This window comes from Nothobranchius furzeri, chromosome 1, assembly GCF_043380555.1.
Source record: "Nothobranchius furzeri strain GRZ-AD chromosome 1, NfurGRZ-RIMD1, whole genome shotgun sequence".
In the NCBI taxonomy this organism is placed as follows: Eukaryota; Metazoa; Chordata; class Actinopteri; order Cyprinodontiformes; family Nothobranchiidae; genus Nothobranchius; species Nothobranchius furzeri.
Genome location: NC_091741.1, coordinates 70520236 through 70536769, shown reverse-complemented (window position 1 = coordinate 70536769; position 16534 = coordinate 70520236). Strand labels below are relative to the sequence as shown.

General features: G+C 42.7%; 1 protein-coding gene across 1 annotated transcript in view; it reads left to right on the top strand.

Moving 5' to 3' along the window:
* Positions 1–287: 287 nt before the first annotated feature.
* ppargc1b (peroxisome proliferator-activated receptor gamma, coactivator 1 beta) overlaps positions 288–16534 on the top strand; it is a 115362-nt gene continuing 99115 nt past the window's right edge. The window contains exon 1 of the mRNA XM_015951844.3: positions 288–424. Within this exon, the coding sequence (XP_015807330.3) occupies positions 344–424 (81 nt within the window). The 5' untranslated portion in view covers positions 288–343. The remainder of the gene's footprint in view (positions 425–16534) is intronic.

Here is a 16534-nt window from a genome sequence, read left to right as displayed (position 1 = left end):
ATTGCACTAAGTAACTTTATTACATGAACCTTATTGTAATGTGTTACCACATTTAACTCGCATGATGCAGACTTCATCTGTTGCGTTGTTGCAGTGTTTGAAGCTGAGGTATTTAGGTAAACGAAGACCACCAGTAGCTCTGCAGTAATCTGCGACGCTGGGAGTCTCCGTTTAGCCGCAGGACTCAACGCTTTGACCCCTGCTGGTCCCCTGAGTCCTCTGAAGAGCCGCATGTTGTGTCTTTGTATATAGATGCGCCCTCTACAGGCGGCCTGCCATCACTCCTCCTCCTCCTCCTGCTTTACTCCACTCACCGACTCCTCAGCTCCTCATTCACTAGAAGATGGCGGACTGCGCTCCACTGTTAGATGAGGAACTCTCGTCCTTTGTCTTCAATTACCTGACAGAAAACTCCGGCAGCCAGGTAAGAACCGGGCCTTGGAGGATGCACTGGACTGCGGGCTTTGGAGACCGGGGCGCGTCTCTGCACGTCGCGGTCCGAGGCACGCGCTGTGCCCGGCTGATGAGAGCCTCATTCGGCTTCTCAGCGGCATCTCTCCACGCACGGTGCGAGCCGGTGCCTCGGTCTACGTACGTGTGTGTGTGTGTGTGTGTGTGTGTGTGTGTGTGTGTGGGGGGGGGGGGGGGGGGGGGGGGGGGCGGCATTCACCATGTCTTGATGTCTGGCTTTCACGTGTCTTGGAGGAAATGTCATCAGCCATCGAGCTGACGGGATTTGTTGTGTGAAAATGACTAAATGTTCGGTTGTTTGTGCTGGAAGCGCTGCGCCGCCGGTGCGCCGCCGCTCTGAGATGATTAGTTGGTATGCAGAGGGGCGCTTTGGAAACTTTAGACGCATTCTTGAGGGAAGTTTGTATTTCTGTGCCGGAGACTCGAAACACGTGGTGCGCGCGTCTCACAACGCGTGGACGCAGCCAGGGGATTATTATGACTCGTGTAATGATGATATTAATCCATATTGCCCCCAGTCTTGATCTGGTTGGAAATTTGTGTTGGAAAATGTTTGTTCAGTGCGGATTTAGTTGCGGCTTGTGCGGGTTTTACGCATTTTTTCTCTTCACACCATTGACTCGGATGTTTATGCTGCTCTCCGGCACCACGGGCCGAAACGATCTCCATGATCCCCTCCGTAGTGCATAGCGCCCCAAAGTTGAGCAACACCCCATCCACGATGCATTCACTGTCCGGTCATTTTGAGACGATCTGGCACAAACCGAGGCTGACCAGACACAGGATGAGAGGCGGGGGTAGCTGCCTGCGTGGAAAGTTGGTTTTCATAATCGTTTTTGCGTAATGATTACAAAACGCTTCTTGATCGTGCAGTTGAGACATTGTTATGGACTGATGACGACAGGTTGTCTAGAGGGGGTGTTTAAAGGTGTGTGTGTGTGTGTGTGTGTGTGTGTGTGTGTGTGTGTGTGTGTGTGTGTGTGTGTGTGCTCTGAATATCAAATTATTGCCGCAGATCAGATGAAATTAATAAGGTACTCGCCTTAAAGACATTAACTTGAATACATGCTCTAAACTTCATCTCTCTCTTTTCCTTGTGTGTATGCACCCCCACCCCCACCCCCAGAGAGGGGGCCTGTCACAGAAAAACTTGCTGACATAAATCACGCTATTAATTTATTTATTCCCTTGCTGTGGATGCAGGGTCATCGCAGGATGTGATGATGCTCCGTTTGAGTGGGCGGTGGTGGTGGAGGGGATCTGTCTTAGCCGATTGGCAGCTCGAGCAGGTTAAATGAGTGTGTGGTGGGAGACTGTGTGCGCTATTTATAAGCTGCAGCAGTGACATGTGCTCTAGCGCGCACATACACGCGCGCGCTCATACACACACATAAAAACACCATATAACAGAGATATGGGCTACATTTAAGAGGGAAATTGAAGCCCATCATGTGGAATGAAATACACCGAAACCCTCATTTTTAAAGCTGGTTATAATAAAACACACCATTCACACCTATTTCTATCTGAATTTATGACATATAGTTTATACAATGTAATACAGTTAGGCGACGTGCTATTATTAATCCTGACTCCTTTCATTACTTTTAGTCAAAAATATGTTTTCAGTCCATCATTTATATGGATAAACAGATTTGTTTTACGACCCTTCACAGCCATTTTTTAGTCAAAACAACAGGAGCGCTGCTAAAACGATGTGGCACTAATACACGCAGGAATATGTTGCCTTTAGCAGAGATGTGTGCATAAAACAAAAATGTGATCAAGCCATGCAGATGCAGGTGGATGCAGAATGTAAATCTGCTCCGACAGAAACGTGCATACTGCTATGTTTGTTCTCACAGCTTTGCAGCTCTCTGCTCTGAGGCTTTTAAGGCGATGAGAAAGAGGAAGGATGAAGCGCAACTGGAGGAAGAAGCAGAATTAGAGTGTGCTCAACATCAAAGCAGAGTTCTTTCTTTATGTGTATTCTGATGGGGTAATCTGTTCTACCACTAACCCACTGATACGTTAATATTTACTCATGCTTATTAAGGCAGGCTTGTGGCTTGCTGTGTGTGTGTGTGTGTGTGAGATAGAGAGAGTGAGACACACTTGCCCCTGCTGGTTGGTTTGTAGTACTCTATCCTCGTGACTGGTGAAACAGAACTGGCCTGCTGCAGTCATGTGAGGTTGTAGTGGAGGGAGGGATGGATGGAGGCATTACTCTGACGTGGAGGGCTGGGCCCTCCTCTTCCTCCTCCTCCTCCCCCAACATGTGACTGCTTCCTCTGCTGTGGTTTCCACACCCGCTTCACTCTCACACATACACACAACTATCAAACTCTACACATTTTCTTCCTGTCTGTTCTGAGATTCTGGACCCATGCACCTTTGTTTTGCAGTATTATTCATTTATTTTTCATACTGAAGCAATAAAAGTTTAGCTAAAGCGTGTTTCCTAGATATTTCTCATTCAAACACTCAACTATTTACACAGGAAACGTTTGGAGCTTCTTAATTCTTCATTACCATAGTGAAGTTTGTACTATTTGCATCAAAGCTCTGTGTTTTGACAGTAAAAACAGAAGTAGGTCACTGTCTCGCAGATTTAGAGTAGCCTGAGGGTGGAAGTAATAGTTTCCCGTATTCACTGTAACTTTGGCGTTTGAAACATTTTTGTTGCTCAACGTTTTTCACCGTGTCTTCACAAGCTCGTGCAGTGTCTCGCTGATCTGCAGATGTTGCAGTCTGTCAGCTAACTTTATGAAAAGGAAGACAAGTATGTGGTTTGTGACATCATCAGTGTTGTTGGTTGTTCAACACAAATAGAAAACAAAGATCCTTTCTGTGAGGATGAAGTGAGGAGGCTTTCTGGTTTCGTAATTTGTACCATTGAGTTGGTTAAGATGTAGAATATTTTTTAGACAATATCATTTTGAAATCATTTGTGCAACAACTTTTCTTCACTTACTCAGTTTTACACATTTAGGTCAAAATTGAAAAGCTGCAGCAGGTCAGATATGTTAATAGTTGTTGAAAGGGAAGGATTTGACTGCAAAGGGTTTTCAGGGTTAATGAGTGCTGAAAACTCGTTTTCTAGCACATTTTTGCTAACTTCACTGATTGAGATGAAAGATTCTTTTTTACAAATTGTATAAACAGAAGTTTGATTGAAATTAAAAGTTAAAGTCCCACTAGTTGTCACAGCAACTGGTGAAATTTGTTCTCTGCATTTGACCCATCCCCTAAGACAGGGGTGAGCTGCAGACACAGGCGCGCTCGGGAACAATTTGGTGGTTTAACCCCCCCAGTCCAACCCCTTAATGCTAAGTGTTAAGCGAGGAGGCCTTGGTTCCTATTTTTTTTCAAAGTCTTTGGTATGACCTGACTGGGATTTGAACCCCGATCTCTCACCCCTACTGCACAGTGGTAGCATCAGCGGGGCGCAACGGCTCTGCTTCAAATAGAATTCAATATACTCTATGGAGTGATTCAAACCAGCTGTGGGTAATTTTCAGATGCGTTTCAGAAGCAGCACACCGCACCGCACCGCGCCGCGCCACTAAAGATAGGATCGGGTTCTATTTTTTTCACGAGCCGCTTCTGGGATGCATCAATTTCTGCAGTTAACATAGGGCTAGACAGGAAATCACACACAATTTTAGTGTAAAATCCCTGGTAATTTTCAAAATAAAAGAACTGGAGTGATGCAGTTCCCTATACATGAAGCTTATGTGTGAGCCAACGACTTATTTACTCCCAGCATCATTCCAGAAGTGCAGCGGTGTGTTTTCCGTGGCTTTAACCCTGGCAGTGGGGAGAAAAAACCACATCATATATGCCATCAAACAGCAATATCTAATGTGATTTCCTTCTTTTTGGTTTAATGGCAGATTGCATAAATGAACCATAACCTTTGAAGTCTCGAGGGATTTTGTGATCTTGCGAGTCGAGTGAGGAGCATGGTAGAGAAGCTGCTTCGCTGCTGAGACTATCGGTGTTCTGGAGTGCAGTGATTGTCGCGAGTTAACTGTTCCGCTGCCTTTCTGCACCGCTGATGCTTCCAGGGTGCAGTAGGGGTAAGTCCCAGGGCGGACAGTCATACCACTAGGCTACTGAGCTGGTGTAAAATTTTAGTTCACTAAACTTTCTGTGGCAACTGACTTTCTGAAAAACTTGATTTGTTTCGATGGCTGAAAGAATCAATTTGTGGTATTGCTTTGGCATAGCAAACATTTGACTTAAACATCAGATTTATGTTTTTAAAGAACAAATGTGGTCTAAACTGTCAGAAAAAATTACTAAAGCAGTTTTTGTCAATCAGCATGAATCAGAGTTCAGATGGCAATATGGCGTTGGACTACTTAAGGACCTGTAGCTTGGCATGGCTGCCTTCTCAAGTTTTGTGAGAAACCTCACAAAACCTGATAGTTACCTGATCTTCTTTGAACAACATTCCAAAAGTTTTTAGACCAGCAAGGCTGGATTGAACGACCCTAACCAGTTGATTCCTCACCCGACTCAAACAGCAAAGATTTGAATGCAAACTTGCTGGAATTTAATTGTTCAGGTTGTATTCTTTTGCTCCTGAAGTTTAAGCACTAAGCTGGAATCCAAGAATAAAAAGTCCTTTGTTTCCTGCTACACGATTACAGCCATGAGGTTGTCCCAGATTGCAGATGGCCTCACAGACCTCTTAGGTGGTAATCATTGACCGGGTGTCGAGGGTCGGTCTAGGTCCGCTCCGGGGATTGACTCTGGGAAGATCAGTCTGACTTAACGTCTCTCTCTACATCCTGCTATAACAGGACGCAACCAGCCACGGGACGCTTGCTGGTAAAATATTAGCCGTGGCCCATCGAGTCTGCTCAGAATTGAGCAATAATCAATCGTACACTGGGAACATGTGCTGTTTCCAGTGAGAAAAGTAACAGACGCCTTTTTAAACTTCACTTGTCTCCAACCTGTCCTTTGGAATGTCTACTTTGTTTTGTTAAGCTAGATTAGAAGATTTGTTCACATCTGGAGATCAAGTACAAACCCCGGCCCTCTTATGGAACTCGGGTTTTGTAGCAAAGTACAAAGTTTTTCTGTTCTACCTGGTTATGATTCCCAGAATCTTCCAAGTATTCATTAACTCCTAAAACGTGTCCTCTCTTGTATTTAAAGCACATCTAGCTGAAAAGCTCTTGTAATTTTACCAATTCAGAGTTTAATTCATACTTTGTTGTTAAGAAAACACATTCAGCTTTAAGAAGTCAGGTTTCTCTCCCAAAAGCAAAGCATTTACTGTTATTTCTTGTAATTAAACAAATGTTCCCATTCCTCAGTTAGACTTGACTCAGGTAGGAAATGAAGCGATTAAAGTGTTTAAAATGTTGAGTGCATCTTTAAAGCCCCGCAGACTGGCTAGAGAGTGGAAACCTTAATAATGATTATTGACATTTATGTTGCTGTGTGTTCTTTAATGTCTCAGTCAGAAACCTGGTACTGTAACCACGGCGCCTGGATGGATGCAAATGTGTTCATGAGCATCTTTCAGCTCCCATCCCCGACTTATCAGGTGATCCTATCCAATTTCAGATAGGAAGTCACACAGTCCCCTACTAACCGCATTGAGGTAGATAGCTGGACTCAGCCTGATAGTTTTATTCTGCAGGGGTGGATTCAGCTTTAGTCACCCTGCATAAAATTGTTACAGGTTTACTTTCAGCACAACTTTTATCTAAATTAAACAATTTTACATAAAAAAAACTATATTTATAAACAAGAAAAAACACAATAAAATCCTAAATAAAACTGGCATGAAGTGGTATATATATCGTTTGTATGACATGCTGCAGGATGACATCCTTACAGAAATCTACCCCAGAAAGACAACAGTGTGCATAAAGCTATATGCTTCGAATGAAATCATGACAAAATATGAATTTTCTAGCACAATTTTGTTGTTTACTTGCCATTTTGTTGATGTAAGCCAATAAGTATGATTCAAATGAGACAAGTGAAGGTTCTGGACATCCTGGTAGGTGAGCAGACAGGCAGGAGTATATATTTAAAAGATGCCCCCAGAAGAGATGGATACAGGTGTAATTGGCAGTGACTGGGATTTAGTCTGGACTCATGACAGCTCTCCAGGACTACTTGCTACTCTACCTGCAAGTCGAGGCTTTATTTTTTGTCTTTGCCACATTTTGTTTGGAGGATTTGTGTCTATCATCCTGTATTTCACCACCAATCCCATGCCATTGGCTTTCTCACTCTTCCTTCGTTTTCTGTGAATCGTGATGTGTGGTGCTGCAGTGCAATGTGTTCAGCCTGCAGCCCCACAGTGACTCACCTGTCCCTTCTGTCACTGTGCACGGCACGCTCTCATGTGCATCACTTAGATAAAATGACAAGTCAAGAAAATGCATTATACAGTGGAAACACATGAAATAGATGTGTATTCTATTGTAATTTTTGTTAGTGTTTAGATGTACAGCTAATCCCTGTATATGTGTGTGTTGGGAATATGGTTACTTCCTCTCTAATCCCTCTGAGGTTCATCAGGCATCCGGCAGAGACACTCGGGCTCTTTCTTGTGTCCAAGCCTAGCTCATAAAGCATGTGTGCATGCATCTTTCAGCGTGTCACGTGATGATGTTGCTAACAAACATGCTAGCAGAGTAGGTGAGGGGGTCTGTCAATAATTGATTACCTGGTGGTTCATCAGCTGCTCACCCAGACTTTCTTGGCATCACAACTAACTCTCATGCAGGCACACACTTGGCTTAAAAACAACTTCATTTTAGTCATGATTTTCTGTCAGCTGATACAATAAATATAAATCCCTTATATCTTGAAGAACACTTTTGTAGAAATTGTACTTTTTAGACCTTCTTGTTCATCTGGGATCCAGTCTTGTCATTATGGGTGGTATAGTTTGTCTAAAATGTGTTTTCTGTAGCCCTTAATGACAGTTTGTACTCTCATCACCGTTTTCATTCATTCAACTATAACCAAAGAGTCAGTCTGACAGATCATTCTTTTTTATTGGTCGTCAATGATTAAAAATGGATTGGTGATTACTTATTAATGGTCTAGAAATCTGTTAATCTAACTATTTATGTTTATGTTTCTGTATTTAGCAGACGCTTTTGTCCAAAGCGACTTACAAGTGATAATCGGCATGTTGCCCTTGAGGCTAACAACAACAATTACAACAACAACCAATTTCCAGTCAGTCTTAGCTGGCAGTGAGGCAGCATGATGAATCATGGAGAAGTGGGAACCTGGGGTGGACAGTAGAGAGGGGGACAGGTGCAGGGAGGGCACTAGTTTAGAAGATGCTCTCTGAAGAGCAGGGTCTTCAGGAGTTTCTTGAAAGTCAAAAAGGAAGCCCCTGTTCTTGTACTGCTTGGTATGTCATTCCACATCTGTGGAACGATGCATGAGAAGAGTCTGGATTGTCCTGAGCGTGGTGTAGGCACTGCTAGCCGACGATCCTGTGATGACCGGAGCGGCCGGGCCGAGACGTAAGCCCTTGCAAGAGGATTCAGGTAGATGGGAGCCGTACCATCACGGACTTTGTATGCTAGTGTTAGCAATTTGAATTTGATGTGTGCAGCTAGCGGTAGCCAGTGGAGCTCAATGGACAGAGGGGTGACGTGTGCTCTTTTTGGCTGATTGAAGACCAGACGCGCCGCTGCATTCTGGACCATTTGAAGAGGTCTCACAGTACAGGCTGGAAGACCAGTTAGAAGGACATTGCAGTAGTCGAGGCGGGAGATGACAGTAGATTGCACCAGGAGCTGGGTGGCATGTTGTGTTAGGTATGGTCTGATCTTTCGTATGTTATACAGCACAAAGCGGCATGAACGAGCAACAGAGGTAACATGATCTTTAAAGGTCAGGTGTTCATCAATCACAACACCCAGATTTCAAACTGCCTTTGAAGGAGCCAGAGATAGGAAGTCATTTTGGAATGAGATATTGTGCTGTATGGATGGTTTTGCTGGGATGACAAGTAGTTCAGTTTTAGAGAGGTTGAGTTGGAGATGGTGGGATTTCATCCATTTTGATATGTCAGAGAGACAGTTTGATATTCGTGCAGAGACAATGTGGTCGTCCGGTGGAAATGACAGATAGAGCTGGGTGTCATCAGTATAGCAGTGGTAGGAGAAGCCATGTGATCAAATGATCTCACCCAGTGAGGTGGTGTATATGGCAAAGATAAGAGGTCCTAGTACAGAGCCCTTGGGGACTCCTGTGGCAAGGTGGTGCACGGTAGAGGATTGTCCAAGCCAAGATACACTGAATGATTGTCCTGTAAGGTACAATTCAAACCAGGCATGTGCTTTCTCTGTGATGCCCATGCTAGAGAGTGTGCACAAAAGGAAGCCATGGTTGACAGTGTCAAATGCAGCCGATAAGTCAAGCAGGATAAGCACTGAGGATTTAGCAGTCGCTCTAGCTTCTTTTAAGGATTTCGTCACTGCTAACAGAGCAGTTTCAGTGGAGTGGCCCTTTTTGAACCCAGACTGGTAAGGGTTAAGCAGACAGTTTTGTGAGAGGTATTCTGTGATCTGCTTGAAAGCCACCCTTTCAATGTTTTTGGACAGAAAAGGGAGGAGAGAGATAGGTTGGTAGTTCTCCACATGATTCGGAGGAATAGATGTTTTTTTTTAGCAGCGGTTTAACCTGAGCATGCTTGAGAGAGGTGGGAAATGTACCAGATGTCAGTGAAGCATTGATCACATGTGTGACTGCTGCGGCTACTGTAGGAGCAATAGCTTGGAGCAGCTTAGTCAGAATGGGGTCAAGTGGGCATGTAGTAGGGCGGCTGCACGTGAGAAGCTTGTACACACAGTTCTCAGTGACAGGGGAAAAAGAGGAAAATGAAGCAGTAGGGCTTGAGTTGGTTGGACTAGAAGGAGTTTGTGGTAGCGAATGTTCAGGAGTGGTCAGTTGAGTAAACTGTTTGCTTGTAGCTGCCACTTTGTCAGTGAAGAATAAGGCAAAGGTGTCAGCTGATAGATTGTTGGTAGGAGGTGGACACGGAGGGTTGAGCAGAGTTTTGAATGTTGAAAATGGTTTGAGAGTCAGTAGAGCAGAGAATTTTGTCAGTGTAGAAAGCTTTCTTTGCGTCAGTGATGCTGGCATAGAATGAGGACAGTAATTCATGAAATTTCAATTGATCACCAGGATCTTTTGTTTTGCGCAATTTCCGTTCCGCAGCTCTAAGATTGGTGCGGAGAGACCGGAGGGTATCATTTAGCCAAGGGTGCGGCTGAGAGGATCTAGCAGGTCTAGTGGCTAAAGGGCACAAGTTATTAAGACAAGAGCAGAGTGTGGAGCAGAGTGACTCGGTGGCATCATTCACTTCATAAGCAGAGAATGTGCTGGGAGATGGAAGAGTGGAGGCAACAAGAGAGGAGAAGTGGTTGGGTATCAGGTTGCGGAGGTTGCGGCAGAATGAGACCATTGGGGAGGAAGCAGTGGACCTCCCTTGTAGAGTCGTGCTGAAATGGATGAAGTAATGATCGGAAAGATGTAGCGGTGTGACAGAGATTGTGTCTATAGGACAGTTTCTAGTGAAAATGAGGTCAAGTGCTTTTCCAGCTTTGTGAGTTGGAGGACTTTGTACTAGTTTTAAATCAAATGATGACATTAGTGACAGGAAGCCTGATGAGCTGGGACTGTCCAGGTGAATATTCATGTCTCCAAGGACCATTGTTGGACAGTCGTGCTCAGAAATGGAGGAGAGCAGGGTGTCGAGTTCATCAAGAAATTTAGTGACTTCCCATCAGAACAGCACATGACATGCACTGTTGTTTGCTGGAAAATGCGGAGACTCATTGCTGGAGTTAAAGTTGCTGCATGATTAAAGAGAAATGGAGATTGGACCCCTTCTGAGGCTTTCCTGAATTATGTTTATTGGATGTTATTTTTAAGAAGGTACATGAGGCTAGACAGGTGCAGAGATGCATCTGTGAGAGAGATACTGATTGTGTTAAAGCTTGAAAGCTGTTCTCAGAAGCTTTTATTCTATATTTATATATAAAGACATCACAGACGTTGCATATTTCAGTTCCACCAAAAACTGAACCTGTTTTCACGTAAAGGGAAGTGATGATGATTAGAAATTTTGTGTAGAAATATTTCAGTCACTTTGCATTTGTGAGTCAAACGTGATGTCCAAATCTAGGATTAGGGTTAACTCCAGGTTTTAGTTTACTTGTCCCATGTGTTTGAATGTGTTTGTCACAGGTTTTCATGCATTTCTGTGTTTTCGTCAGGCATACCCAGAGGGCATCAGCCTGATGCAACAAATCTCTCTGCTAATTAAAACATTGCTGAGTTGATTTCATTAAGTCTTTATGAACCGCGTTTTAATATGAAGGGGTGGGGTGATTATTGCTTAAGATCCAGACTCATTAAGTTCTTGTTCACATTTATGAAACATTGATTGTCACGCTGAGAGCAGGAGGGGGTTAGGACCCAGGATGCAGAATACCAGACGACATGAGGCAGGAGCGATTGAGAAAAAGTAAAAATCCTTTATTTAGGATGGTGAGTCAAAAAAACCAACGGACAGGAAGCCAAGCCAGGTATCAGGACACTACGTAAAAAATCAAAAAGCTCACTTAATGAGCAGGAATCTATGGTCACACAAGGGGAACAGAACAACGCTGACAAGGACAATGGACCGACAAACACTGAGGGACAAGGGAGGGTTTTTAAACACAGAGGGAAGCAATCAGGGGAACAGGTGACAGGTGTGAGGAGTGAGGTCTTGAGGGGAGACAGGTGCCATCAATAAACTAAATGGGGAAAGAACTAAGCAGAGAGGGAGATAAACCATAACCTATAAAACACTAAATAACTAAACCTAAAGACTAAGGGCAAAGGTAAACAACTAGTGACTAGAGGAGAGAGGAGGACTAATAAAGTGCTGAAGGAACACAAAAGGAGACTAATGCAAACCAATAGGAACTACAGGGGAGTGACCAGGAGGAAAAACGAGGGAAGACTAGAGAGAGCTGGGGAACACAAGGGGACACACGAGGGGAACGCAGAACATGACATTGATAGCATCTGTTTAATCCATCCTTCAAGATTTGTTTTTTCTAAACATGCAGTTTTGAACTCGGTGCCCCGTACAGAAGAACAGGACACAGTTGGACTCATGGGCCATGTTCACCTTTAGTCCAGTTTCCAAACAGGGATAAACAGAGCCAACAGCGGCTTACAAACCTGCATGGCTTAGGTCAAAGTACAGAGACCAACATGTGCCTGAGATTTTTTTTTCTTCTCTTAAGTTTTTACTCTGCAACTCTGTCCATATCGCACACAAAGGTCCCATTTAATCTGTGCTTTATTGGCTTGTCATTAATTTATTATGGGGCAGCAGGTTATTTGATGTGACAGTTCAGACACTAATCTGAGTCAATCGTTTCCGAGGAACTTGCAGTGGGATAAATGCTTAAGGGGGCAGAGTGTCAGAAGTCACAGTGTCAGCGGAAAAAACTTGGAGCTGCTGTAGAAATGTTTAAATCCAGCTTGCATCCTATCTTGCTTCCAAGCAGAGGGGTTTGCAAACATTTTGTCATGACCTGAGGTGAAGTGGCACTCAACCGTGCAAAGTGTGCAAGACACACGATGCCTTTGTTGCATGTATGATGGTGGGAGGCAAGGAGGAGGAAGACGGAGAACTAAGAAGGGAGAAAAACCCAACAGGAAAGAGACACCAGGGAGCGGTGGTCTTAGGTATTCCTCCACTGCCTTGTGCCGCCTTAATTTATATGAAAATCTATTCGGATTGTCGCTGTGTTCCAGTTTGTTGCCGCTGTGACTCAAACCAGAGTGGGAAGTGAAGATGTAAATTTGTCCTCCATCTCATCTTGTCTCCCGCTCAAGTCCAAGTCCCGGTTTGCTTTTGAAATACTGACTATAGACTTTACAGTCAGCCCTTTCTTCCTCCTATTCAACATTCTTGGAAATTACATCTTTTATTATCTTCATGGCACGTTTGAATACACCTCCGAGGATGTGGGGTATTTATTGTTATATCATTTACATCCCATTTAATGTCGGGGAGCAGGTTCAGCTTTTGGTCAGATCAGCTAATTAAATGACTTTGCTGCAGCGTGGAGTTAGAATAAAATATAAATACAGGTCTGGAAATGCCTTCTCTGTAAGAAGCAGAATTTATCAGTAAGTCGTTTAGAAAAAATGTGGATAATTGAATAATCACTGCAGTCATTAAAGTCACTTCTCTGAATTCATGATGTATGCTGAGAATATTAGCTTCAGTGAGTTGGACATTTTTGTAGGAGTTTCTAACTGATTAAAGGTTAATTAGCCCAACATAGGATCTTAGTGAGTTATCATAGAAAATAATTATATCCTCAGCATCAGTTTTGGTTTATGCCTTGCTATTTTGAGCCTTACTTGGCTCAAATTATTTTCTTCCAGTGTGTTTTATGATGCTCAGTAGAACCTTTACTTCAATAAAACCACAAAATACTTCAAAACAAGAAGATGTTGCCCTAAGATCTTTGCAACTATTCTGCTGCAGAAGGGCTTTAAAAGGAAATGACCCCCTCCAGGAACCTGAAAGAGAATGTTTTGTGAACCATGAAATGTGAAGCTGTTTGTGTTCTGCAGGCTTTTATAAAACCCAAACATCTTGTATTGTTCCTATCACTGGGATTGTTCAAATGTCAGTGTGTTGATCCTGACATTTCGCTGCATTAGGGCATCCTACGGGTCCTGTCTTGGATATGGACCAAAAAGTGGGTTTTGATTTATTTATTTATTTATTGTTTATTTTCATCTCCGTATGAAGACGAGTGAACAGGGATGATTTGTCTTCTATTTATCTGTTTAGGAGGATAATCATTCACTTCACATTGGGGGCTATGGTGGCCATCTTGTGCTGTGGCTGAAAAAGGAAACTTGATTTGTAAGCAGTTTTTTTTATGGAGTGAGCAGAAAAGATCTCAGACTTGATTGTAGTTAGTACCTGAACCAAAACTGAAAGTGGTTCAGACAGAGATGTACGAAATGGCCTAGGATGAGTGATGGTTTTAAGTCTTTAGTTTCAAAAGACACATTTCTGTTTCATGTTAATCTTGTCTATTGCCTTCTAGAAAGTTGATGTGAAAACCAGTTTGAACTGAGAATGCAGGGCCTTACGTTAAACTAGGTTGTTCTGGATGGTTTTAGAGATTAGATCAGATTAGATTAGATTGGCCAATGGCCTTTATAATCAGTGGTCAGCTGATCTGAAACAAATATCAAATGTATTTTGGTCTGTGAATGCACAATGCTGAGTGCAAATTTTTGCACTCATTAATTATGTATTTACTTTTATGAATTGTAATTTCCAAGTTAATAAAGAAAAAGTTTTTTTTGTTTTTTGTTTATAATATTCCTTTGAGGCGACTTACACTCGTAGCTGGGTTTCTGTAAAACCGAGAATCTTCCCACGCCCATCTTGGAAAAAAACTTGGGTCCACTATCTCGTTTTTAACAAAACGATTCAGACCATTATGAAGCGTGTTCTTTGGCACGCCAAGCCTCTAGGTGTCAGCAGTTCCCCAAATCGTTGGCATCCTTGCCAAAAAACATTCCTCGGACGTGGAGTAAATGGGGTCCTTAATGACGTCCTTCGCCTGTAAGTGAGTGTTAACACAGGTTACACATTGGCGTTGCAAATCCTAAAACACTGGCTATTAATGTCCACAAGCAAATGCTCACTTTGGAGAATTCACAAATGTCCACTTTGGTCGGAAGATTTTGCCCTCCATCTTCACTTCTATGTGAAAATAATCTTCGTTTTGTGGGGTACGGGTACGGGGTCTGAAACAGCACTGGTATCAGCAAGACATTGTCTGTCCATTATTGGTCCATCTGTAGATAATTCAAGATTTGGTTCCTTTGATTTCTCACTGACAAAGTACTAGTTCCAGTTACACACCTAGTTCCTCACCAAATAGCTGTAGACATGGACAGAACACATGAGTTTTCCGTGAGATGGTCGATAAAGTGGCCTTGTGTTAAAATGGTCCATTCTTCATTGATGCTGAATGACGCGCTAAGGCGCAGGCGGAAGGTGTGTTAATATTTCATGTCTTTGCTCCAGAGAATGGACGCATTGCATGCATCCCTCATCTAAATTCGCTCTCATGTCTCTGGCTTCTTTTTACCAAACAAATATGTTGAAGCTGGTGCATACATATGCTACATGTCCTTATCTAACCGTTATTGGCCATTTGTATTCATCACAAAGGCTGCGCCGTCGCTGTTGATAGTGTCAACATGAAAGTGAGGCCATCACTTTTTTGCACACACAAAGTCACTCATACCGTAGATTTTGCACAACACCCGAGGGAGACAGGAAGGAGGTGAAGGCGAGGGAATCCAATCTCACCCTGCTGCTCGATGCTTTGCAGCGAGGCAGGAGTTAGCTGGCTGCCCTATTTCTTTAAAGCCCTACTACTCCGCTGCCTGATTTATCAAGGGGGCAGCCACTTGGGAGATGTCTTATTTTAAGGCAGAAAGAGCATATCAAGGGTTATGTCCCCATCCGGAATCTGAGATGAGAGGGATGCTGATAAGCCAGCAACACTGATATCGTAGCATGATTGAGGGAACGCATGATAAACAAACGCTCATGTAGACAAAATTTGTACACCAGTGTGTCTTTCCCTTCCCAATAATCCACTGGTCCTGCAGGATTATTGCATGTGATTATGACTCGTTCTCCACACGTTTAGAGATTACAAAATGCTTTCTGGGGCAATGCCACCCTGTGGCTTCTCCAAACTGTTTTTCTGGTGAGCTGCAGTAATAAAACACAGTTAGTCTTTCTCATCTGTGCTTATTTACTAGGTGTGCAGGTCTGTTTACTCGTGCTGCTGTTAGTTTTATTGAATATGAAAAGGTAGAAATAATGGTGGTAGAAGAAAAGTTGCAGTTAAAACTGTAATATTTCAGTCAGCAGTCTGAGCTCAGTTCAGATTACAGAGGTGTTAAACATCTTTTCACCAATCACATAATCACCGTGTGTCACAGAGCTCACGTCTGATCAGTGAATGAAAAGAAATCAATTTTTAACGTCATACATTATCTTTCTGGATCTTTTTCTTTTATAATTCACAGTTATATCCTACCGATGTGTAATAGTTTAGTCAGGAAACGCATTTTCATGCCTTGTGCTGCAGGGACAGGAATTTTAGAACCACAAATGAGGATCCGATTGTTTACTGACTGGTGTTTAGAGAGTGCTGATGTCATGAGTTAATAAATACTGAGCTGGTTCAGCACTTAGGTTTAAAATTGACTTGATTTTGGTCAAAGACAGGTTAATACCTATTATGTCATAAAAGCTGATGAAGTTTCAACTATTTTACAATAATGGAGGAAAAACTATTTTCATTTCTAGGTTCAGAAATGCATCTTTTTCTATCAACAACTTATTGCATCAAAACATTTAAAGGGATGTTTTGGCCAAATGTGTTTGTGTGTAAAGGTTTTGTATAATAATACTGTTTTACTTGTTGTAGACAGCTTCCAGGAAGGGTTTTATGGGGAAATCAAGCCTACAACCTAAAGGCTAGTCAAAGCCCTGCTCAGATCAATGTCTGTTTCTGACCTCTTTAAACAGCTGCAATTTCCTAGTGATTCATACAGATATTTTCATAAACCTTAACACAGTAGTCAGTTTGCAATATAGTTATTTTGGCAACATGATCCCTAACCCTAGCCCTGTACTAGATGCTATGTGTGTATTTATGGTTCTGTTATTCCATAAAACTTGTTGTAAGCAATTTTGTTATTCAAAATGGGCAGAAATGTAAAGGTTTATAAAGATGGAAGCTGTATTAAGATGGCAGCAAGATTGTGATCTGAGTTGCAACTCAGCTATCCCGTAGCTTATCAATCCTGAAGTCTTATGCACTGAAAGAGGCTAAATAGAAAAAAGTTATTCATTTTGCACAGAAAAGCATATTACATATTGTTTTATTTTATTAAACAGGTTCCATTTGATCTCTCTTGTCCTTTATGTCTT